The sequence below is a fragment of the Enoplosus armatus genome, chromosome 3, assembly GCF_043641665.1.
Source record: "Enoplosus armatus isolate fEnoArm2 chromosome 3, fEnoArm2.hap1, whole genome shotgun sequence".
Classification (NCBI taxonomy): domain Eukaryota; kingdom Metazoa; phylum Chordata; class Actinopteri; order Centrarchiformes; family Enoplosidae; genus Enoplosus; species Enoplosus armatus.
The window spans coordinates 11,472,431-11,496,230 of NC_092182.1; the positions used below are offsets into that span (position 1 = coordinate 11,472,431).

The 23,800-nt window shown below is 39.3% G+C and overlaps 2 protein-coding genes across 2 annotated transcripts; both read right to left on the reverse strand.

Moving 5' to 3' along the window:
* Window positions 1–1,582: 1,582 nt before the first annotated feature.
* On the reverse strand, window positions 1,583–8,503 carry adipor1a (adiponectin receptor 1a). Its single transcript, XM_070902207.1, has 8 exons — window positions 8,440–8,503; window positions 6,634–6,849; window positions 6,440–6,553; window positions 5,598–5,769; window positions 5,251–5,437; window positions 4,241–4,428; window positions 3,755–3,948; window positions 1,583–3,392 (listed from the first exon to the last, which is right to left on the reverse strand). Exons 2-8 carry the CDS (start codon window positions 6,778–6,780, stop codon window positions 3,264–3,266), a joined length of 1,131 nt encoding a protein of 376 aa, XP_070758308.1. The 5' UTR covers window positions 6,781–6,849; window positions 8,440–8,503; the 3' UTR covers window positions 1,583–3,263.
* A 1,159-nt stretch (window positions 8,504–9,662) lies between these two features.
* On the reverse strand, window positions 9,663–21,909 carry inavab (innate immunity activator b). Its single transcript, XM_070902426.1, has 10 exons — window positions 21,812–21,909; window positions 19,400–19,514; window positions 17,297–17,430; window positions 15,613–15,735; window positions 15,265–15,496; window positions 15,020–15,073; window positions 14,418–14,724; window positions 13,588–13,743; window positions 12,680–13,382; window positions 9,663–11,580 (listed from the first exon to the last, which is right to left on the reverse strand). The coding sequence occupies exons 2-10, from the start codon at window positions 19,452–19,454 to the stop codon at window positions 11,488–11,490; spliced, it is 1,857 nt and encodes a 618-aa protein (XP_070758527.1). The 5' UTR covers window positions 19,455–19,514; window positions 21,812–21,909; the 3' UTR covers window positions 9,663–11,487.
* Window positions 21,910–23,800: the final 1,891 nt, after the last annotated feature.

Sequence of the window (23,800 nt, forward strand, 5' to 3'; positions counted from 1 at the left end):
CCTGGAACATTGCATACGTGACAACTTTGTACTGTGTCATTTTATGAAAAGATTGCTTTTATGATTCGTATCAAATAATACACATCACTTACCTCTGTAATACTGCGCCGTGCCGACATGTATAGTATGGTCGGACGTGGAGTTGGAGTAGACTCTCGATTCCTTTTATTTGCTGCTGTTTCTTCCTCTTCCCATTTTCTAAAAACTGGCAAATCCCGTTCGATTCTTGAAAGTAGGTTGGTGCACTTCTGACAAGTCCGTATGGATTTTTCGTGACTTTTTGTCAAAGTCAGTCCTAGATCAACAAGTCGATCAAAAACGGTTTTGGCGTTTCCTGTTTTTTCAAATATTTTAGTCGAGTGACTAATAACACCCTTTGTCTTCAAATTCCGATGACAAAAACGGCAACACTCGTTCACGGACATATCGGTACTTTCACAGCTCATCTCTGCACGCTGAAGTCTGTTTACATCGTTCCCGTCGCTCAGCGCTACGTCACACCTTCTTCTTCTTCTTCTTCTTCTGACTACAGACCAACATTACAGGTTTGTGTCGCCACCTACTGTACCGGAGGGTGTAACATCATGACTTCAACAGCAAAAAACGAAAACAAACAAACCAAAAAAAAAAAATCTTTATAAAGAAGGTATATTCTGGATGTCAAATCCGTTTAATTAAATATTTAAATAAAGCTCTTTTACCTTTATTTTAAGTTTATCTGCAATCTCATATTCCGACATGTGCTGGTACCCATCATATATGAACACATATTCTTAGTTGCTGTAGATTCAACAAGATCATATAATTAAAAGATCCTCTCAAACTGTTTGTCCTTATGTTATACTTTGTGTTACAGCAGCAGAATCTGAACATATTACTACTTTAATAGGTTCAACCCACCTCCTCTACCCACCAAGCACCAACCTGAAAAGTGAAGCCAATGCAGACGTGCCTTTAACTTGCATTCTTTCTAATGGACAGCAGTCTGGCGACTCCACTGGTTGCAAAAAGAAGTCAGATTGTATAAAAGTCTATGCGACAACAACCGTACTTTCCTGATGACTTTAAGGTCTCCGTTTCAAGTCTTCTTCAATACAGCATGATGTTCATTTTGTAAATGATGGTCACATTTACAGTAAACTGGATGATAAAACAGTGCATTTTAAAGGTGTGGCTACCTTGTGATTGACAAGTCACTAGCACGGTGACCTGTCAATCAGGATAGCAGCGTTTGGTTGTACTAAAAGACACTCTAAGTGAACAAGTTTCTAGCTTTCCAAATATCTCCCATTTTAAAATAAAAATGTTGTTGCCCAGGTTTATATGCTCAAAACATTGTAATTGTTGATCTCTAATTCATTCATTCATCGTTTTAAAGACAGAACACAGCATTAAATCCTATTTTGTAAACAGTTTTGTACAGTGACAGACGAAGAAGTGATAAGCAGTAGACCAAGAATCATGTTGTCTTCACAGTGCTGATGTGACATATGTATTGCCTGAACCTTGAACATGAATTGAGACAATTGGACACCATGTTTGTACATGTGGAAAAAAATTTATTACAATAATTTTCCAAGATTACCATTAATAAATATTTATGTTTACATTTCAGTGAAATGTATGATTTATCACTTTCTACACAGGACATTACACAAAGTCAAGAATACACATTGTTTTAGTCTTTGTAATAAAGCTTGAATAAGTTGATCTAGAAAAAGGAGTCTTAAACAGCAGTTGATACAACCTATCAATGGAGTTGTAAGTTCAATAATGATTCGATTGTATATATGGCAAGGAAAACAAGAAAAGTCAACGTCTGGAAATCCTTGAAGCTCCCTTGACTGTTAAGATAGGCCGTTTTATTTAAAAACATTTCCGTTGGCCTAAGGCACAGGAATACTAAAAGTTTATATCAATCATACGTAACACATTTTAAACCCCATACGGTGATTTAAAGTTTTGAATTTAATAGTATACACTAAAGGGTGCATTTGATATTTACACCTCTCATTGCATCTGAAATCTAGCACAAAAGAAACTCTAGCTGACAAAAACACAATTTGACCTATCCAGATCTGTACATTGTGCGTAGCCCAGGAACTATTACTCTAGAAATTACTCAACGATGTGTTGTCTGACTGAAAAATGACGGCAGGGGAGTTCTTTTAACGTCAACATTTGAAGCATCTTAGTCTAACCTGAACTGAGCCATTATATATTTTTGCAGCTTTTCTGTGCCATTATGTAATTTGAAAATCATTCTCTTTGGGACTTTTGTCAATTAAAACTACACATCAACATGCAAAGGAACTTCTACAATTTTTCGGCATAAAGTTCAAAGAGACTGAGAAATTTAGTTTAAGTATCCAACACCTTAATTTTGGGAAAAGAATTACACCATGTGCCACTCAGACACATCTATAGATCATATTCATGGGATTTAAGTTCTATGTTCCTTTCATAGTAAATGTATTTTATTTTGTTTCACTGGTATTTTAGAGTATTCACTGGGCCTTCAGAGTACAGTTCATGTTTTATTGCAGAGTGGGCATGGGTGGGTTCGTGGTGGTCCTCCGGGTTTGAATGGACAGCTGTCTGCACAATCAAGTGTCAGCACAGTTAAAAAAAACATCTGGTGACATCTATACACACACTATATGTGCATACTTCTTATCTTCCTCGTTCAAATACGTGTGCAGGCCGTCAAGCACCTAAATGGTTCTGGACTGCTCTACACCTTACTCCTGGTGCACAGTACATTCATCCTCTAACCTGCATGGAAACTGGGGGGGGATGGTTTACAGTATGTGCCCTCTGCTACAGCACAAGTAATACTCTCTGTACCCTTTGTGCAATGGTAACAGACTATGGAGAGGTTGGGGTACTAGTGAGCTTCTAGGAAGTAACTATCAGTTACAGGAATATATGGTTTTGGTTAAAAATCCCATTTTACCTTACTTGAAAATTACTTCAAGCTTCATAATTATTGAAGAAATAGTGCCTGTTGAAGATTCCCTCTGTAGTTCAATGGCTAGTTAATGCTACTTTATTGGAGCAAAAAGAGCCAAACAGAGAGACCACCGAAACCCAAACAAGATGTTAGCAAATCAGAAGTACAGGAGCAATAAGTGACTATATTGAATTCCAGCAGCATTTTACGTGTGTGTGTCTGTGTGTGTCTGTGTGCGTGTGTGGTGTGGTTTGGTGTGGTGTGTGTGGGACTATAAAGAAAAAGTATGAGTAAGTCACAGTCAGGCCTCTCAGAGTAGAGTGTCGTCTGTGCATCCTCCCTCGAGGCCGTAGCGGAACTCCTGCAGGTTGGAAACCCCGTAGAAGTGGATGAACGCCGCTGCCACGACCAGGACATGGAAAATCTGATGAGAGTGGAACTAGAAGGAGTGAAAGAGATGTATAAGATACAAATATCAGTTTCAATCGTTATCATTTGCCTTGAATTTGTGTTTGATCAAACAAAGGGAAAAAGGAAACACATCCATTGTCTATAGCTGTGTCTGAAACCATTCTCTCGTTCATTCTTTATTCCCCACAGAGTAAAAAGCAACACTTGCTCGTGTACTCTACAGTGAGCTTTCACTTAAGATTTCAGTCCCTTGTGAATGGTCATTACTTTGAATCACCACTGACAGGTGTACTGCCACAAGGGCTGTGTATTGAACCTCCATATCCTTTTGGTACAGATGAAAAATTTATATATGTTATGTCATGTCATGTAAACACATTGAATACATACCCAAATGTCACACTTTCCAGGAAAATAGCGCTCAGGGATCCTGGCTGCATACAGACCAGCACCAGTGATATACATGGCACCCATCAGGTAGAACCAACCCATCTGGCCGACTGTGGTGGCCTTAACAAAGCCTTCCTCGATGGTGAAGTGCATGGTGGGGACAATGCCGCTTAGTCCAAGACCCATGAACACACCTAAGAGAAGAGTTGGACTTCACTTACTTTGAGTAATTTCTGAACATCACAAGACAAGAAACGCTGATTACTATAAAATCATTTTAGACATGCAAACAAAGCTTAACAGTCATTCATAACTGCAGCATGTTATCAGTGTTTCCTCTGCAAGAAAATTACCACCACTGCTCCAAAAAGGCAAACACACAGACAGATATGTGATAAAAACTATAACCCAAAGCAAACAGCTGCATAGAGCTACAGAGAAAGCACAGTATCTAAAAAGCGCATATTATCCTGAACTGGTTAGCACCTGCTCTTGTAGGTCTGTGACGAGGAGTAGAGAACCGGTCCCACTGGGCCACTATGATGGCGGCGATGCCGAGGACACATACAATGGTGAGGTAGATAAGTCGAGGCTGAGGGGAACAATAGAACGAGTAGTACAGCCAGGGTACGAAGGAGCCCATGATGAGGAGGGCAATGCCCGAGTAGTCAAGCCTGAAGAGAGGGGGTAACACAGAGACAACAGCTGAGTGTTTGTGATCTGCTGGATGCAAGAAAGCAGATGTTTTCTCATGTTTCTAAACACAAATATTTCCCCAAAATGGTCAACAACCCTGCTTTAACAGTTGGTAAAGTCTATATCAATTTTATACTCACTGTTCATGTAGGACCTATTTTGGGCACAATAGCATAAAGTAAAAACTATATTATATATCATTTATAATTGAGGTTACACTTTGTGCAATAAATGATAATTCTATATCAACTTGATTCTACAGCACTCTGCCATAGTGAATGCACTCTAGCAGCTTTAACCACAGATCAGTACGGAGTGCTTCACAATGCCTCACATTCACTCACACTCACACAAAAACGGCAGAGCTGCAATGCAAAGTGCAGGCAGACTGAGCACGAGAAGGACATTTGACATACGGACAGGAGGTTGTGTGTTGTGTGCTGTGTTTAATGGACAACACAAATGTTTCTCGTTTTTTAAATTTACGGTCATTTGTCTTTTGATTACTGCAGCAATTACAAATGAAATGAAAACGTCAGACTCTGAAGCGGGTAAGGAGAGAATTTCTAAATAACGATTTAGTAAATTCTTGAAATAAATCAAATTAACTAATGGTGATCTTGTTAGTCAACTAATGACCATTTTGTGGGTGTATCCCTCATTAATTGCACTGAACTCTATGTAGCAAAAACCCACCTACTCCAAAAGCAGTAAGTCTAAAATAGGAAAAGACAAATTATTCTTTTGAGACACCCAAGGCAAGTATGTGAGAAACAGTGTTTGACAGTAGGAGGCCTTACTTGGAGAAGGTGCGAGACACTTTCTCAGAGTGGCAGTACACGGTATGAAAAAGCCAGGAGAAGCTGAGGCAGAGCACAGCTCCCAGGAAGAACATCCCGAACACCACTTTCTCTTGCAGTGGGGCCATAAAATACATGTTGGGCCGCAGCATGGTTAACGTGCCCAGACAAATGAATAAGATCAGCCCTGAGGGAAAAAAACAGGCCAATTTTACTAATAGCCGACCAGAGATATCCAGAGTTCTACAGTTTTAAAAAATGCCTAGTTGTAAACACAATTAGAATCTGCTGCTAAAACCTTATGTTAAACAATTTTAGGAATGTTACGACTGGCTTTTTATTCTCACCTAACAGGTGAGTCCAGATGTTTCCTGTCTCAGTGTGAATTCTGAAGATGCTTCCAAAACAGGCCCGGAAAGAGGGCATGGGGGGCCGATGTCCATGCAGGAGGTAATCGTTGTCCTTCAGCCACTCAGGCAGGACATGAAAAGGGATGACCCTCCAGCGCCCCTCCCAAACCTGAAAAGCAAGAATAGCTTTCACTCACAGACGTTTCTTCGTTATAAGCTGACATTTGTCTCCAATGGTGACTTGTGTGTGTCTTATACAAAACACACATCCCATGTCTAACGTGGAATCGTAAAAAAAAACACACGACTCATTCAAACTACACAGCAGTCCGAGGTTAATCCCTGGGTGTTGCTGTTCACCCTGATCTGCAACTACATGTCCATTCACTTCACTGCTAAAGCACCGAATTCTGAGATGAAACCGCGTGTTGAGTTTCAGTTCATTTAACTGATGCAATATTTATGCTGGTTCAACATAAGGGTGTAGGGCAAAGCTGTGTAATGTGATAAGATCTTTTATTTTCCTTTTTCTGTCACATTTGTTTATCAGCCAACATTTAACAATCTCAGTCAACTTGTCAGATTGAGAAGAGCTTAATTTATTGTTGAAAGAACCAGAAATATAATTATGTAACTATATCAATACTTGTTATGACAGAGACTTGTGTTCATCCTTTCACACTAAAGGTGAGGTTGGGAACAGGGAATTGAAGTCAGATTGTTATATTTTAGGTCCCTGCATGAGTCTGACAGAAGAAACCTCTGACTGGTGCTTTAGCCAGGCAAGATCTGGACTGGTGCCTAGATAGGTTTAGTGTTTATTAAATTGACATTTTTACTTTGTGTACAAACTCCTCCATCTTCTCCATGGCATGGTGAGCCTGAAGTGGTAAGGTCAGGACCTCTCCCACCTCATCATCCTCCTCTTCCTCATCAGCAAGCATTGCGGCTCCCTTTAAAGAGATCACAAGAGAATACTGACGCTACTGAGCCATAACAACTTCTCTCTGGGAATTTTCGGAAACAGTCCTACCTCTGGATGGACGCCTTTCGATGCTGCCTGTCGCCCCCCTGCCTCCTCCAGCAGTGGCCCCAGCTCCATCAGCTCAACATCTGGGACATGGCAGTCCTCAGAGATCCGGCAGTCTGCATCACTTGCAGACCCGTTTCGGCCTGACATAGGGAGACTGCCTGATGATCCACTCACAGTCTCTGTATTCTGCTTCAGATGGTACACTTCAATTTCCTCCTGAGCAACCAGAATCAAAATCAGCTTTATTGGCTAAGTATGTTGACATACAAGAAATTTGACTCCAGTTCTCAGCAGCTCTTAATATACTCTGCACTGCAGAAAACTATTTTACATGAACATAAACATGATTGCTATTATACACAGACAAAAGGTGCAAAACAAACAGTATTTTATATACAGGTCAGCTTGTATATACAGTACAAGGTTGTGTGCAAAAGTGCATAGCAATGCAAAAAAAGCAGGGATAGATATTGTATAAATAATAAGTACATATGCACAATATGCCCAATACAACCAATATATTATTGACTGGTTAATGAGAACATGTAATTACTGATATTGTTCCAATAATGGAATTTCAAATGATAATTTTGTCCAATAATGTGGAGCCTTTTTACAAAATCTGCAGACTAGGGATTTCACCTGAAACCGGGTTCAGAAAGGGGATCAGATCTAGATAAGTGGTCAGTACTTCTTTTCTATATTCTATAAATGCTTGTCAGATGGTCTGACGTTAATTAACCTACATATTTATTTTACATTTTAGGTAATATTGTCACACACAAGTTTACAACAATTAAATCTTTTCTTTACTCTATGAGCTGTGAAGACACTCTAACATAGCTTTTGCGAGTGGGAAAATAAACTTGTCAATCTAAATATGTTTTTATTGTTACGGCAAGATCAACATAATCGGTTTCAGCCACAATAAACAGATCAATCTTGGTAATTGGCTATTGGTGAATCTCTGATAATAATAAATTGCTCTATATACAGAGATGGTTTCATGTGCGTATATTGAAGGATATAGTAAATGCACAGTACATACAGTGTGCATAGAGCGACAATGAAAGGATATTATGTACATGCTATTGTACAATGCTTATATTACTCTGTAGTACATTAAGGTGACGTAGTATTGCACGGTTATTGCAGATTACTTAATATTTTGTCTTGTTTTTAAATGGATGGTGATTAATCTGGGTCTCACTTGAAATCCGTGTTTCATCGATCAGACACTCATAACAAGAGAACAAAGGAGCGGCTTAACTTATTTATGCTACATCTATGCCACGAGCCAATAATATCGGTCGACAATTACAGTGGGACAATACTCCTGATTTAAGACAGAATATTTACATTTGATACAGAACAGAGGCTGGTATTAATAAAACGGTTCACCAAGTTACTGCTTAGCAAAGCCACACGGATGTTGATTAGCACAGCGTCAAACGGAACATGGAGTACAAAATGTAAACAACCGCAAGATACGGACGACTTAACGTGAATTCATCGTATCTTTCCGGTTTAGTACACTTGATAGCAAGGAGCTGAATTAAAATTTAACGAGCACTCACTCCTTTTTTAAGTTAGCAGGTCACGGATCGCTCATATATCAACTGGCTAACGTTACCTTTTAGCTAGCGCTGAGCTGCCGCTAACCAGTCGAGCGGGTGACACTGCTCTGAATTAACTTGCTAACAGCAAGACAAAAGTCTTTACGACGACACCAACATATAACGTTATTTAGATAGCCCACTGTGCCGACATCCAATATAGCAATTTAATTAAATGGACATAAGTTACCTGACAAGGTAGCCGTCAAACCAGGAAGGTGAATTATTTATCGATATGCGAAACACAATCCTTTCCGGAAGTGAAGATCTCTTCCGTAAACCTAATCCCTATCCTTTTAACAAAATAAAAGCTCACGTAGAAAAACAAATATCTTTACATACTTTGATCAGCAAAAGCCTTAATTTGTTTACATTCACTTCATGTATTTCAAATATGAAGATGTGGTCGATTTAATGCATTTTTAATGGAATACATTTCAGAGACAGAAAGCACAGTATGATGATGTCTTGTACATAACATCTGTTTGAAATGCACTGTGGCCAGAAATACTGTACTGTGTTAATTTTTCAATCCAGTGAGTATCTTGGGGATATAATTCACAGTGAAAGTCACAAAGACAGAAAAGAGGCTAATGCATGGGGATCAACAAAGCAGAGAATGAGAAAACCACATGGGGTTAGATAAAAGCCTCATGACAGATGGCTGCTGCTCTGATAATAAAATTACACTTGTGCCACTTTCTGGAAAAAAGCGGCCATTTTCACTGACATTACAGACAACCCCAGATGCTGTTAGAACCTACATGGTGATGGTTTTCTGAAGTAAGGTCCAGATACTCTGGTAGAATCACAGATGATGTTTTTTATGTTGTGTCTCAGAGGCTAAGAACTACTTACAGTACATACTGTGTGTCAAACTCAAAGGAACATTTTTCACATTTCAAAAAAATGTCTTACCATAAATTACTGAAGAGAAATATGCCATTTCAAATAAAATGATTTCAGTATGTCAGAATTTACACAACAATTAAAAAGCTTCCCCAGAACAATTCATTACATAAATAATTGCCTTACTTCCATGAAGCCTCTTTTTTACAATAAATAATCACTTTCATTAGATTCACACCTCTCTGGTGTGCACACATTGCAAAACCAGGTAGAGATGCCAATATTAAAACTGAGCATAAACAATGGGCCTTTTTAACGGCAGACATTTTGACTTGACTCACAGCAGGAAAAGCACAGGTGTTACTAATAACATTAACAATGGCTCTGTTTTATTCAATCAAGCCATTAGCCAGTAAGTCATGACAGTGTGGCAGTGAGCCACCATGCACGATACCAGGACCCTGAAACTGAAGCAGCTAAATGGAATCTAGCCATCATTCATGTTAGTCAAAATGGCCTGTACAAGGACTTTGACACTGGAATAACAGCACATGATGCAAGTAATGAAACTCGACGATGCAAACATTACTCTTTATTTTCTTCCACAGGGAAAACATTTTCACAGATTTTTAAACAGCAACATAACACATAAATTTGTGTACAATAAACTACTTTAACTGATAAATAAAAAGACAGTAAAAAAGAGGCACACAAGGTAACATGATTGTTTTTTTTATACACACAACTAGACACAGTCTTAACTGCTGCTAAATTTTTCCAAGTCAGGCCCATGTCTTTTTTTTTTATTTCAAGTCTGACTCACAATAAATGAACACATAAACAGATCACTGTGAGAGACCAGTCAGTTTGTAGCTGTGGTTGAAAGTAATTTTCTCTCATTCTCAAATGATCAACCATCAAAAGCTTGTTTGTTTGGGAGACTTGCTTGTGAATCACATATTGGCAAGGTTTCGAATACAGTTCACATCTAGAGTTAAAACCGAATTTGTTTTAACAAAAAGGTTTAGTGTCTAGTGAGCAAACACTGATAAAGATTCTCTTAAAGCTCAGGACATTTTCAATTGAACACGTTAATAGCTGCCAAGCATCAAGACTTCTTGGTCTTAATTTGCTACTTTATGTGAGTAAGTTAATATCTAGTTTCGACTAGTTGAGTAAGTCAGTTAGTAATTCAAGTTAACTGGCACAGCCACAGACACATGGAAGTAGAAAAACAAGACAAATTTGACAAATTTTAAATTTAAGCTCAAGTTCATTAACATGGTTAAAAAAAAGAACATGTTGCTAGTTTACATTATTTTACAATGATGTTATTTCCTTCATACAGCTGGGTGAAGAGGAGCACTCTATTCCCCATCTACCAAACTGCAAAAAGTTAACTCAAAGATAGCCACAGCTAATGCAGCACTTTGTTGTATGATTAAGTACCTAAAGCAGTTTACCTGACGGCTTTACATGTAATATAATATTACACATATATATATATACATATATATATATACATACACATACACACACACACACACACACACACACATACATATACATATGTACACACATATATATACATATATACACATATATATATACATATATAATTCATCTGTGATTAACTTCAACAATAGTGTAAGTGACGTGAAAAAAGTTAATTACAAAACATTCACATTTCTCATAATCTAACTAAAATGTGCAATTTTGGTGGACATTTCTGTGTTCGAACTCCTGCTATCTCCAATCACTCTGCAGCCAATTACCATTTCATTTATAATTGCTTTGCATATCAAAATAACCCTGTATTTAATGGCACAGAAACTCTGATGATGATATCTTTATTTTTGAGAAACTGAATAACCAATTTTGAGCTGGCAGCTGATTTACTAAAAACAGTCGCAGGTTAAAACAGAGCTCTGTAATAAAGAGTGTTTCTCACCTTTCAAATCATAACATTTAACAAGCATTCAGTTCAATGCTTCATTTGTAACTGTTAGTACAACAACAACATACAGAGAGTGGGCAAAAACAACCAGTTCACTTTACAGTTGTGCTCCAAATCCAGTACAACTGCTCTGCAATCAGCTTTACTGTGACTGTGTCAGAGGAGTTTGATAAAATTTTACAGTATCTTTGGAGGCTGTAGTTTCTGTTGTTGTTGTACTAGATTGCATCACATTGTAAGATGTTCCTCTGTACTCCCAAATACAGGCAGGCAGGTAAACAGGAAGTATGAAAAAAGTAAATATTTATGGGCATAAACATTTAATCCAACTTGATTTTCTGACTACTTCACTTTGGTTAACTGGGAATGAGCGCAGTTGCAGCCTCTGAGTTAACGTGTTCAGTTTGTGGTCCAAGTTCAGGTGGCATTGGTTTACACTTGACTTACAAAGTGAGAGCCGTCGTCTACAACCCAGTGCCCTTGAGTGTCATCTGCAGCTCTTTGGAGAGCCCTTCTTTGGAGAACCTGAAAGTTAGCAACAGAAAATACTTTTAGAACCATGATTGAGATGTGGAGATATGGAGATGACAGACATTTAATTTGGTAGCATACAAATGTATCAGGTGTTTAGTTTCATATATACGGTCTTCTGTAGCATCCTGAGTTTGTCCTTCATATTCTGCTGTGACTACTGACTATTCAGTACATAAGTGAATAACAACAACCTACACAACTCTCTGATATATTCAGCAGTTTACCATAATTTAAAAAAACATATCCAGTTGGACTTCCTTGACGACCCTCTCGAAATGTGCTTGCATTTGAAAACTGAATGTCATTGGGCCGAGGTGTCTGTGTCTGAATAAAATGAAGCAATAGACAGAAATCTAGATATATTATCTGAATGGTGTTAACAAGAAATCAAGAACAGCTGCAACAGATAGTGCCTTAATCACTTTAACATCAAATTATCACAAAGCATATAAAACCTAAATATAAACTTCAAACATTAACATACAGCCCATGTTTCTTATCTCTCTGTATTTTACATCAATGTCCTTTTCACACCAACTAAAAACTTGTTACTTGTTTCTTAGATACATTTGGAAACAACTCGAAATGTCTGTCCATATGGCAAAAAACTCTTCTGCAATATGAGACATGATAAATGAAGGTTGGTTACTGCCTTAAGCTGACCACAGATGTAGAGATGTTACTATGTTGTTAGTATGTTGTGTTTGTACCGAGTGTGTCCCTGTGTTTCAGTGTCTGCTGGAGTTAATATACATTAAAAATCCATAAATAAAAACCAACAACACCCATTTATCAGGTCTATCAAGAAGCACAAAATAGCATGAAAAAAGAAGGTTTCTGGTCAAACAGGCCAATTTCCAAAATACTACTTAATCCTAAATGTCTTTTCCAGCAGCTTTGGCATGTAACACGCTGTGATCTCCATCTATTATTACATTCATTAAAAAGTCAGTGTGGGCAGGTACATTGTGAAAATGTGATGAGGAAACCGTTCATGTATTGTAGACGGTGAATAAGTAAAAATAATTCCCTGCTCTTATCTACAAATCAAATAAGTCAGTAATTACTTAAGACCATGTAAGCTGCTTACCTGTTCATGGTACTTCTGATTTTGGTAGCAGGTGGACTCCCGAGCTGACATGTTCTTAACTCTGACTGCTCCCTGTCTGTCAAGAGAACGGGACCTGGGGGTTTTGAGCTGACTGCGCCGGTGCCATGACTTGAGTTGTTCAGTCACTACTTGTTGTGGGAGGCCAGTGGAGCGGTAGTGTGGATGGTCCCACTGAGCTGGGGAGGGGGGGAGTCTGATGTCAGGAGGCAAAGGCCTCTGTGCTCTCTGGTGGGGCACGGCGGCGTCTTTATACCAGTACTCATATCTGTTGGGACGACAGGGAGCCTGCTGGGTGTAATAGCCCTGTGCCAAGTCCAGATCAGGTGGGTAGACCATTTCTTCATTGTAATAGGCTTTGTGAAAACTGGGGCTGGACTGGTGCCTGGGATTATGGTAAAAGTCAGTGCGTGGGAAGGCTTGAGGTCCGTAGTTGCTAACTGGGCCAGAGTGCGGGTACGCAGACTGATACTGTTTGGGAGAATCACAGGGCAACTCCTGACACGGTGAGCTGTTGTAAGATGTAAACGAGTGTTCAGAGTTGCTGTCCTCAGAGCTAGCATGCTTTCCATAGTTCACCGCAGGGGGAGGAGTCTCTGGTAAAGTGATTGAGTATTCTGTCAGTCGCCTCCTCGGACCTCTGGTGCGACCACGCTCCTTTTCAAATGATTCAGGGTTGGATAACCTGTGCACATCACACAAGATATGCTGTTATACATTGCAAGTGCATTAGCATGGCTACAACTCAACTTTTAAAATATGTACATCTTATAGTTCCTGATGTTTTTTAAATGACTACGTGTAAAGATAAATTATATCACTGCCATCTGCAGTAAATCACAGGCTGCTGCTGACATACAGTACTGTGGATGTGTTGGAGGTGCGGCTACCTGAGGGAGAGCTGCCTGTGCACACGCATCTCTGGTGTGGAAGGAGTGCTGTTTGACTGGGTGTGGCTCAGCCTCAGATGGGAAAATTGCAGCGGCAGAGCAGATTGTGCTAAACAAGCCTCCAACGGTGGCAGCAACTCAGTCTTGGCTGGACTGCTGAACACACAAAACGGCAGCACAAGAAATAGGTTATATTTTGTTTCTCTGTTCGTGTTTTTATATATTAAATATCTGAAATACTTTTTCCACAAATGATTGCTCTATTGACTCTGACATACTGGCTGAGATCATTAGTGATGGAAACAACATTAATCAGTTACACTGACAAAGAAGAATACACATTATTACAGGTTGGAGTTTTTATTACAGGACAATAAATCCTGAATTCTACCTCTGCGTCAACGTGTCATCATAAATCAGTAGGATTTATAGCTCTGTCTTGGCTCTTCCCACTGACTGCTGTAGCACTTGTGCAAAAGCAGATGGCAGTGTTGCACACTCACTGACATCTATCTTTGTAATACAAGCCAGGAACAAGAAAGTTTGCACTGGAAAGCTAGATGAGCTATGTTGTTCAGCATTGCTGAAAATCTTCATCCTGCTCCATGTTGTCTTTACTATGAACAAACACTGCCGACAAGAAAATACGAAGCAGCCCAAGTAGACCCATCAGTCCTTGCAGTATCTACATAGCCTTGAGGTATAATAATATTTTTGAAAAGGTGCACAATGTTTTGTTAAAAGTAGAAGTGCAGCATAATCATTTTGCTTTCCCAAAACTAAAAAACTTGATAAACAGGAATGGAGTCATGACGGATGGCCTGTGTTACCTCGTCTTGCTGGAGGAGCGCGACTTCTTGCTCTTCTGGTAAGGTTGGTCGAGACTGGACTCTGTCCACGGGGAGTGCTGGATGGGAGGAGGGTCATATGCGGGGCTTGAATTTAAACTCAGCGTAGAGTCAAGGCTCGGGTGGGGAGACTGGCTTGGGGTCACCGGCAGGGACTGTGGAGCCACAGATGGAGACATGTAGGAGCCGTCTACCAAGGACTGTGAGGACACAGGGGGAGGCTGGGGAGGATCGGTCTCTCCTGGATAGGCGAGTCCTGAGGACAGCTGTGATGACTGGCTTGTCACTTCTAGAGAAAAATAGAAACATAGGGTATGATACCTGCAGAGTTATTTCGTGTAGATAAACATGCATCTCCTCCATAGATTCTTTATGTATTCTTTAAGAGAAACCATGAGCACTGCAGTATTCAAGATACATACTGTCTGGACTCACATCTTCACATGTTTTATGGTTAACTGGTTGTGTGGCAAATGGACTGCTTTTAAACTACAAAAAATTGGTCTTGCTCCTCTGACTCTCATCAACACTAGATTGAAAACAAAAAAATCCACTTGTGGAAATAAGGTCAAGGTGAGTCTTACCTTCATCTTGCACCACAGAGTCGGATAGAGAGCTGTCGTCAGATGTACCCAGATCTGAAAAACAGAAACAGATAAAACACTTTGATTCATATGTGAAGAATAAAATGAGATTTCTGCAAATCCATGAAAAGCCAGGGACTGTTCAATTAAGATTTCTTAAGTAATGAGGTGAAAATCAATAAACAGACGATTATGAAAGGGATTTCACGTAATACAGTCTTCTAGTCTGGCTGGGCGCCTCTCACCTTGTTGTGCAATATTAAAAGCAGGGAGTGGTGATGATCGGCCGTGCTCCAGTTGCAGCTGAAAGGCCGTCTCTTGTAGCCGCTTGAGTTTTTTCTCCTCTCTCCTGCACTGCTGCAACCGGCTCTTTTTGACAGCCTTGCTCGGGTGATCCTCCTCACAGAGCTTGCGCGCTGCCTCGAATATCTTCATCTGAAGCGCTAACTCAGCATCCACTAAACTCAGTTCTGACTCCTGTAAACGTTAGAGGAGGCAAGACAAGAGGCAGACAAGTGTGACTTGTGAAACATTGTATGTCCTTGAGGTTTATGCATCATTTAAAGATTATATTATATTATATTTGTTTATACCTCTGCCCCTCGGGGGAAGCTGTGTTCGTCCAGTTTAAACTCAGCTCCAACACGTCTGCGAATCTGCGGAGGCTTCTCTCCCGGCAGTAGAGGATAATCATCTGACAGGCGGCCTGTCAACTCCTAAACCACACAGAAAAGATCACAAATCCAGCTGTCCACAAAGCAACATTTGAACATGACAAAAAGTTTATTTTTCTGAAGACAGATCCCGGCTTGGTAAACAGTTCATAAATAAAGATATCTTTTCAAATGCCAATACATCGTTTCAGTTTAGTTGTTCAAATAAAAGACACACACATCCTTCAGAGAGTTTATTCAACCATGTCTGTGGCAGTTTTGAAATGATGTGCACGTATCATATTCTGCTCTCCTTACATGTTGAGGCATATAGGTTCGAGGAATCTGTTGCACAATTCTGCGTTTGCAGATATTTCCTTTCACAACACATTCTTTGGGTCTCGCTTTCTCACTGGATCGAGTATCCCAGCACAGAGCATGACGACGCACTGTTACCAACTTCATTAAACAACAGTCATAAAAACACTGTCACTTTGAGTCACTCTTAGCCAGCCATCATCGCAGACAGACAAAAACGTAAGTACGGCCGGTGAGATTACTTATTCTTTTGTCACTGAGAGAAGGGAGAGGCATCATGTCTCCCATTAGTTCACCTCAGCATGTCCCAACAGGAGTGCCCAGCCCGAGTGTCAACAAGAAAGAATGATCAGTCCTGGGATTTTACCCTGGAGCAACGATGCATGGCAGAGATACTCCCAAAGGATATATGTGTCCAGTTTCGAAATGACCTAATGTGGTGATCATTTTGTTCTTTATTTGATAACTCGCAGTGCAGAGAGAAGAAGAGAGAGAGAGAGGCAGAAAAGATTGAAAACGAAGGGGTGACATGTGACAAAAGTCTCATGTTGGATTCAAATCCAGGCAGTTATGGGAACATTGAAAATTGCTTTGGCCAACTGTATCACCAGGATACCTCTTCAAAAGCTATGATACATACAAAAAAACCTCAATGCAGCCACATTGCGTGGTCTAATTTCACTACACAATGCGTCTGAAAGGAAAGGGATGATGTTTGTATTCTGCTCGGTGGTAAGAACCAAAATAGTAACGTCACAGAACAGGAGGACAGATTAAAAGCTCTTTTGTTTCCTCTCAGTGGAGTTAACCACTGTGACATTAAGGCCATGTGGAAGCTAATGCAGACAAATTTAAAAATGCATGTACACCAAGTCAGTGTTTCGATCTTTGTGAAACTGCTGTCCAACAAAAAAAACTCAATCTTCTGTTGCTGTGTGGACATCAGAGCATTAATGTGGCGGCTCTCTAATTCATCCACGTTAGTGAGGACATGACCGAACACATCTCAGAAATGTCTACTGTTGCAGATTAATTTGTTAAGCTGCAGTAAAATGTGTCATCAAACATCCTGCACAAAACTACCCCACCTATTTAATCTTTTATAACGGGTGCTGAATCATATGCAGTGTGGCCAGTACATTTTGTCTCAGATTGCCTACTTACATAACAACTGTCTTGAGTCTTACTTTGTCTAGGTCTATTAAAACCTATATTAAGATTTAAATTAGCTTAGATTATCATGATTATGTGACTCATTTGTTCTGTGACATGTTTTCAAATTCATTTTTAAAGTGCTGTTACTTACAGCTTCTCGGATGCAGAGTTTCTTCAGCTCCAGTATGCAGATCTCCAGTCGGTCTTGGAGAGCCTGATGCTTGAGCTTCATGGCCCGCGTGTGTGTGGTCACATCCTTCGTATGTGTTGTTGGGCTGTCAGAGCCTGCGTAATGCAACAGGAAAGAAGCGTATGGACTGTTAATGTGACTGTTACACATTTTCTGTTCAGTCCTCAACACATGAGGCCATAAGTAAGTGGACATTAAAGTTAGAAAGTAAAGCCAAAACTTAAAGTAGTGGCACACTTAATTCCAAAGGGAAATGCGTAAAAATCAGTAAGTCAGGGACTTCAAAGAGTGATTACTTTCAGTATCATTAAGTCAATAAAAGTAATCCAACAGAAATGTCTACTTCTTTAGTTTATTAATATTATTAATATTTATTTACACAGAAGCCTTCATAAGGCTTATCATGTTCAATTTCTGTTGACATTTGTCAAAGAGATGTTGATTCAGCTCTGTGGTTATTTTGGAGATGGTCGGTTTTGGTGTCGTTGAGTTGCCTTGCATAATATTGGAAAGTGTTTATGACGTATGTGCATAATAATGTGTGTGAACAAATATATGTTTTTAAAATAACTATATTGAAAACAAACCTAATCAAATGTGCAAGAGAAAAGGAACATTTTAACATCCACGTTAGTAATATATTAGTTAATGTTGCTACAAATGCATTCATTCATTCATCAGTCACATGTCTCATGTCGTGTTTGAGCAATAAAATATCTTAAAAATGTCAGTTGTGAAGTTAAACACCCTGATATTTCATGTCCTTCATGTTGATGTTATTTGAATCAGAAAGTACACTTTCATTATACCGCTTCAGATTAACTACAATGGTTACATTCAACAGAACGTACCTTTTGTTTTTAGCGTTGTTTTCATTAGTGGCACACAGAACAAGTGGCAGGATCCTCGTAACTATAAACAACGAGTGAGTGTTCGACTGGTGCTGTCTGCAGCCTTGGTGACTAATGACATTAAGATTAGTCTCAGGGCTGTGGGAGTGGCTTCAGGCAAAATGCATTGACCTTCCACATACCTTCAGAGATTATTAACAGGATCCCTGCAGGTAGTGACAAACGTCTGAGGTGCGACAGGAAATAAGTGTGACAGCACGACAATAGGGCAAAGAATTCCTCTTCTGGAGTGACAATCCCCCCATTCTTTGTAGATCGACACTTTTTCATTGTATAGAGGAGACATCACGTGGCTCAATTAAGGTGCAAGGAATGTCAGAAAGGCCAGAACTAATCGGTAAACACTGCTGGGCGTACAAGACTGCCCAGCAGAAGTTTGCTGTTAATTCTATGGTATTGTTACCATATGGGACTGAGGGAATAATGTAGACGACCACCTTTTATGAAGTTGAAAATATGGATTGACTTACAAAAGTTGCAACTGTTAAAGCGATTAATCATTAGGTCAATAAAATGTCAGAAAAGAGTGAAAAATCAAATTTTTTCAAAACCCAAGATGACATATTCAAACTGCTTGCTCTGTCTGATCAATAGTCCAAAATGAAAAAGATATCATGTTTAATACCACAGAAGACTTGGAAAATCTTCTGACAATTTTGCTTAAAAAAAGAAGAAGACATAAATGGTTCATTGATTACCAAAATTATTGACAGTTCATTTTCTGTCAGTCAACTAATCGATTAATAGACTCATTGTTTCAGCTGTAATATTCACAAAACATGTTAAACCAACAACATTTTTTTTCTTTAAGTCTGAATAAAATCCAGACTTGCTACAATGATCTGGGCCTCCCGCAGGTGCCTACTAGCTAAAAGAGCTTGGTGCTTTGCTTTTAAAATCAATGTGTAATTTATATTAGGGGGGCAAGTCTCACATTTGGGCAACCAACCAGTTTGTTTTCATTTCAGGTCTCATGATGTTGGCCACAGTTGCGGATATAGATTTTTAAGAACCAACCAGCCGAACACCAAAATAATACTGCATGAATATGCGTTCCTTCATTTAACACAAAGGTGTGTTTGGTTTCTGACCTCGACATTTGTGCTACTACAGATTTGAAAGAAGGCTTTAAGTGATGCACAAAGTGTTCTACCTGAATGAAGGATGATGCCGCTGTCAGTGTCACTGATCTCTCCGTTGCCCTCCATGTCAGTAGATCGACTTCCTGTTGCTGTTCTTCAGTGGATAATGTCGACGTTCACCATTTCCTGTAAAGCATCATTTCAGTTTTAGAATCCATCACAACTTTTCAAGCTTTTTCCAGTCTACATCTACCTGAATTTCACAAAAGTCAGGGATCATTTGTGGCAAGGACTTAGAAATGTACACATTTCTGATCATCTGTTGGGAAAGTTTTTTTTTTGACACTTTTGTCATATAATGCCTAACACAAACAAAAATTTTAATTCCACACTATTATTGTCTTGTTTCATACTGTGAAAATTTAGCCCCGAAAGCAGCACAGCGTTTAAGCCTGCAGCCTCTTGAAGTCCATTCAGGAGTAGAGAAACATAAAAAACACCCCAATATAAAATGGGATTACAAGCAACTAGTCATTAGGCTACAAACAAAAGCAGAATGAGTAGTCAAAATCCAAATCTAAAGCCAAGCAGCATTAACACAAGATTTCCAAAGAGTGCGCATTAGTTAGTCTTGTGACCTGTTGCTTGAGTGATTCAGGTGTGACTTGCCTTCGTGACCCTACAGTCCGATGTAGTCATAGCATGAGTACACATATATGTTGCCAAGTCTAGGGTGTTTCCTGTGACTGCCTGTTTGTTAGTCCCTGATGTCATATGATCGTCATTATCTCATTCTTTCAGATAAGAGGCTCAGGACGCATGAGCCATATATTCGGCTGGTGTCAAATAAGAACTGTGAAACTTGTTGGTTAGATTATTAACCAAGATACTACAGGAATGTAGCGGTGGCTGCATACCAACACACAGGGGAGGTTCGCCTCAGCTTGTGGTAGGAAGCTTCTCAGCAGTCATTGTTTTGAGGAACAACTAGAATTCATGAGCTGCAACATCCATAAAATGTATCCCATCATCATCCTGAACATGACACATCCTCCACACAGCTCATATGACTGTGACTACCTCCAATTCACAGATAATTGGCTGCTGTGTTTGCTAAATTAAGGCGAAAGAGCTTTTGTACAGCACACTTAAATAACAACACCCTACAGTGCTGAACTCAGCCTGAACAGTCTGGAAAATAACTGTGAACGTATGCAGGTTTTGCAGAAATGGTAGAACAATCTACAATCTCTGGTATCCACTTGTACTTTTGGCAAACAACTATCAATTACTACAAAAAATACTTTGCCACATTCAGTTTGGCAGGCATTGATTTGCATGCAAGTCATATATATTGACAAATATATAAAACAGCCCACGGTGACAGTCTAATACAACACAGACAAAAGCAGCAAATCTTCACATCTGAAAGGCTGGAATCATCATGTTTTCCATTTTTGATTGATAAATTATGTAGATTACTCAATTATCAAAATTGCTGCAGATTTCAGTCTTCAACTAACTGATTAATCAACTTATTGTTTCAGAACTAAAACCCAAAAATATGATGATCTAATACAGTGCTTAAAATAGAGTAGGTCATTTCATCCAACAATACACACAAAGACACACTGTTTATAATATAATTAAAAGTTGGGGTGTCCAGTTTTACGTCATGGAGTGTTTTGAGTTTTCAGATTGCCACTCACCAGTTTAAAGTGTGCTAATCACTGAAATCCCCTGAAAAACCAGCAGACTCTCATCCCTCCACTGCACATGGCGCCATGTTTTAAAGGGAGGGAAATGAAACTACTTGTGAGGGAGCTGGATAGCATCCCCCTCACTAAGGTGAAAAAGGACACACTTGTACATTGACTGTGTGAAGTTCAACAAGACAAACCAGACTAATAGGAATTTTTTTTGTTATGTCGTGCTTTTATTTTGGGAACCCTACTAATCGCTTTCTCTCTGTGAGGTCTGCTTCCGGGCTAAAGTAGTTTGATGCACTGTGGATGTGCGGTATCTTGCTGTCAAAATATACAACATGAATACTGTCGTCACACTGAACAGTCTGTAAACATCAAATGTTTTGTTGGACATATTTTATGTGTCAAACATTTCTGTCATGTGTTTTTCAACAGTGTTCAGTTTTTGAATAGACTATCACCTACAAATACAAACACTCGAGCATTTCTTTGGGAATGGTTTAGAGAAAACCAACACACACAAAAACGGGAGGGAGTCGTCCCTACCCTGAAGGCATTTTTTCCCCAGTACTTTAAGTCAAGTGTCACCAAAGACAATACAATCACATCACACTGACAGTTTGTATAAAAGCATGAATGTCTCAATATGAAATATTAACTCAAAAATACTATGAACTCAATGACAGTCAGTCCACAATAATCCAAATTCACCCAGATGATAATGAATGAATTACAAAAAGGCATACAAATTGGACAACATGTGAAAAATGTACTTACTTAATGAGAAAAAAAGGTCAAAAACCAAAGAGTGAAAACTTCCCCTCAGAATTCCCGACTTGAATGGAAATGCACAAACCCTGAGCAGTGTAGAGTCTGGACAGGAATGAGAGCCTTGCCCACTAAGAAAGCACTGCCCGCTGAAGAGGAGTGGCCTCATACAGAGAGAGGGCTGAACACTTGAGTCAGTATCATATAACTCAGCGCTCTCGTCTGACTTTGAAACTGTGTCAACAACAATGACCAAGATGCTGAGAAATTACAATTCACTTTACTCGCTTATCAGTGTCCTAATAGATGGGTGGTTGCAACCTGAGCAATATGTGTGTCCCATTACAAAAGCACCATTACACCACAGTGTAACAAAGATCAAGGGCCCAGGAGAAACACATGAGCAACAACACTTAAGCTATGATGTCACTCTTTTAGAGCTAAACCTATTAGTCGATTAATCAATTGGTTGATACAGGCAACAGGTTTGTCAATCGATTAATCAAGTTTTTTTTAAAGCAAAAATGTGCTGCAGCTTCTCAAATATGACGATTTCCTCCTTTTCTTTATGTTATATGATGGTAAATTGAATATCTTTGGGTTGTGAACTGTCTTTCTGGACCAAACAAGCAATTTGAAGACATCACCTTCCAATGTTGATACTTGTGTACTTTATGGACAAACCCGACTAATAGAAAATTATTTGACATTGATTAATAATGAAGATATTAATTTATTGCAGCCCTAGTCAGTTTATCCACATGATATCAGTAACCAACAACTTTTATCAGTTCAACTCTGTTTTTTACCTGTCTGTTTCTGGGCCCAGGTTTGTGAGACAACTTGCAAGATGACTTACTTTCAAGCATAAATATATAAAGCCAGAAATCATGCATTCGTCAGTGGTTATAGGTGAGTCTTTGACTTAATAATTGACTGTTGACGACTCTCTCACACTCTTGACCTCCTCTGTTTTCTTATGATGACAACAATAAACTGTAAGTGAGAAAGTTCAAAGATCAAAAATCTGGTCAATGCATTTCTACTGCCATCTCCTGGTTGTTCAAAGGGCCAATAAAAATGGGTAACCAATTATGAACATACAAATTTACTAGCCTAGATTTGCAAATAGACCATCTAAACTTCACCACTTCTCTTCCAACCTCCAGACTACCAGTGCCAACACCAAGTGCCTTTTGTGGCCTGCCATTTTTGCCTCCATTAAAAAAAGAGGGAAACACATGGTGGTGGGAGAGTCTGCATGATTTACAGAGACCCGGAGGCAGCACCTGCTCTGTAACTGCATGGCTCACATTCATTCTGAATCTCAATATTCATTTTGGCTTTCCAGGAATGTCGGTGCTCAGACACTCTGGAAAAAGGTCCCGCATTTCCCAGACACCCAAGAATCAGATCTCAAGTGACACGGCACCGAGAAAGCAGCAGATATTTGGTTCAGTAACTTCTACATTTAGGTTTCACAGTGTGAGCACAACCGGGCACATTTCACAGATGCCTTCACGTTTGGCATCGACAATGCAGTCAAGTATTATATCTGATGTCTTGCATGATGCTGTATTTATTTGGTTATAGTCAACATCTTAGCTGGCCAATATTGTGTGCTTATGTCGGTTTATCACAGATCAGTGACAAGTTGACAACATACATGTGAGCGCTGGCAGCCTATAGCAAAATACCAGCTAACAACCACCTCCATTAAAGCTCGACCAGTAAATCAGCCACGCCGATAGATCGATCGGTATTGGCATATATGTCAGCTGATAAATGACAAGAAACTGAAGTACAGAAATGCCAAATGATATGTTTTGAAACTTAGTTTTGAAAGTAGTGACAAGTTTATTTTTCAACTTGGTCGCAATTGTTGAAAAAACCTTCACTAGAATGTCAAAGAACAAAATACACTCAGTTGTCAGTTAATTACGTGTAGATAAAACCAATCTGATCTAATACAACAGTTTTCGACTATATGGTCATTTT

Excerpts from the sequence above, each read along its gene's own strand:
- inavab (XM_070902426.1), bottom strand. The coding sequence starts at position 19,454 with ATGGAGGGCAACGGAGAGATCAGTGACACTGACAGCGGCATCATCCTT. Across the intron at positions 15,497-15,612 it reads GCTTCCCCCGAGGGGCAGAG|GAGTCAGAACTGAGTTTAGT; the intron begins GTATAAACAAAT and ends TAACGTTTACAG. Across the intron at positions 14,725-15,019 it reads CTCTGTGGTGCAAGATGAAG|AAGTGACAAGCCAGTCATCA; the intron begins GTAAGACTCACC and ends ATTTTTCTCTAG.
- adipor1a (XM_070902207.1), bottom strand. The coding sequence starts at position 6,780 with ATGTCAGGCCGAAACGGGTCTGCAAGTGATGCAGACTGCCGGATCTCT. Across the intron at positions 5,770-6,439 it reads TGGAGGAGTTTGTACACAAA|GTTTGGGAGGGGCGCTGGAG; the intron begins GTAAAAATGTCA and ends CTTGCTTTTCAG. Across the intron at positions 4,429-5,250 it reads GTGTCTCGCACCTTCTCCAA|GCTTGACTACTCGGGCATTG; the intron begins GTAAGGCCTCCT and ends CCCTCTCTTCAG.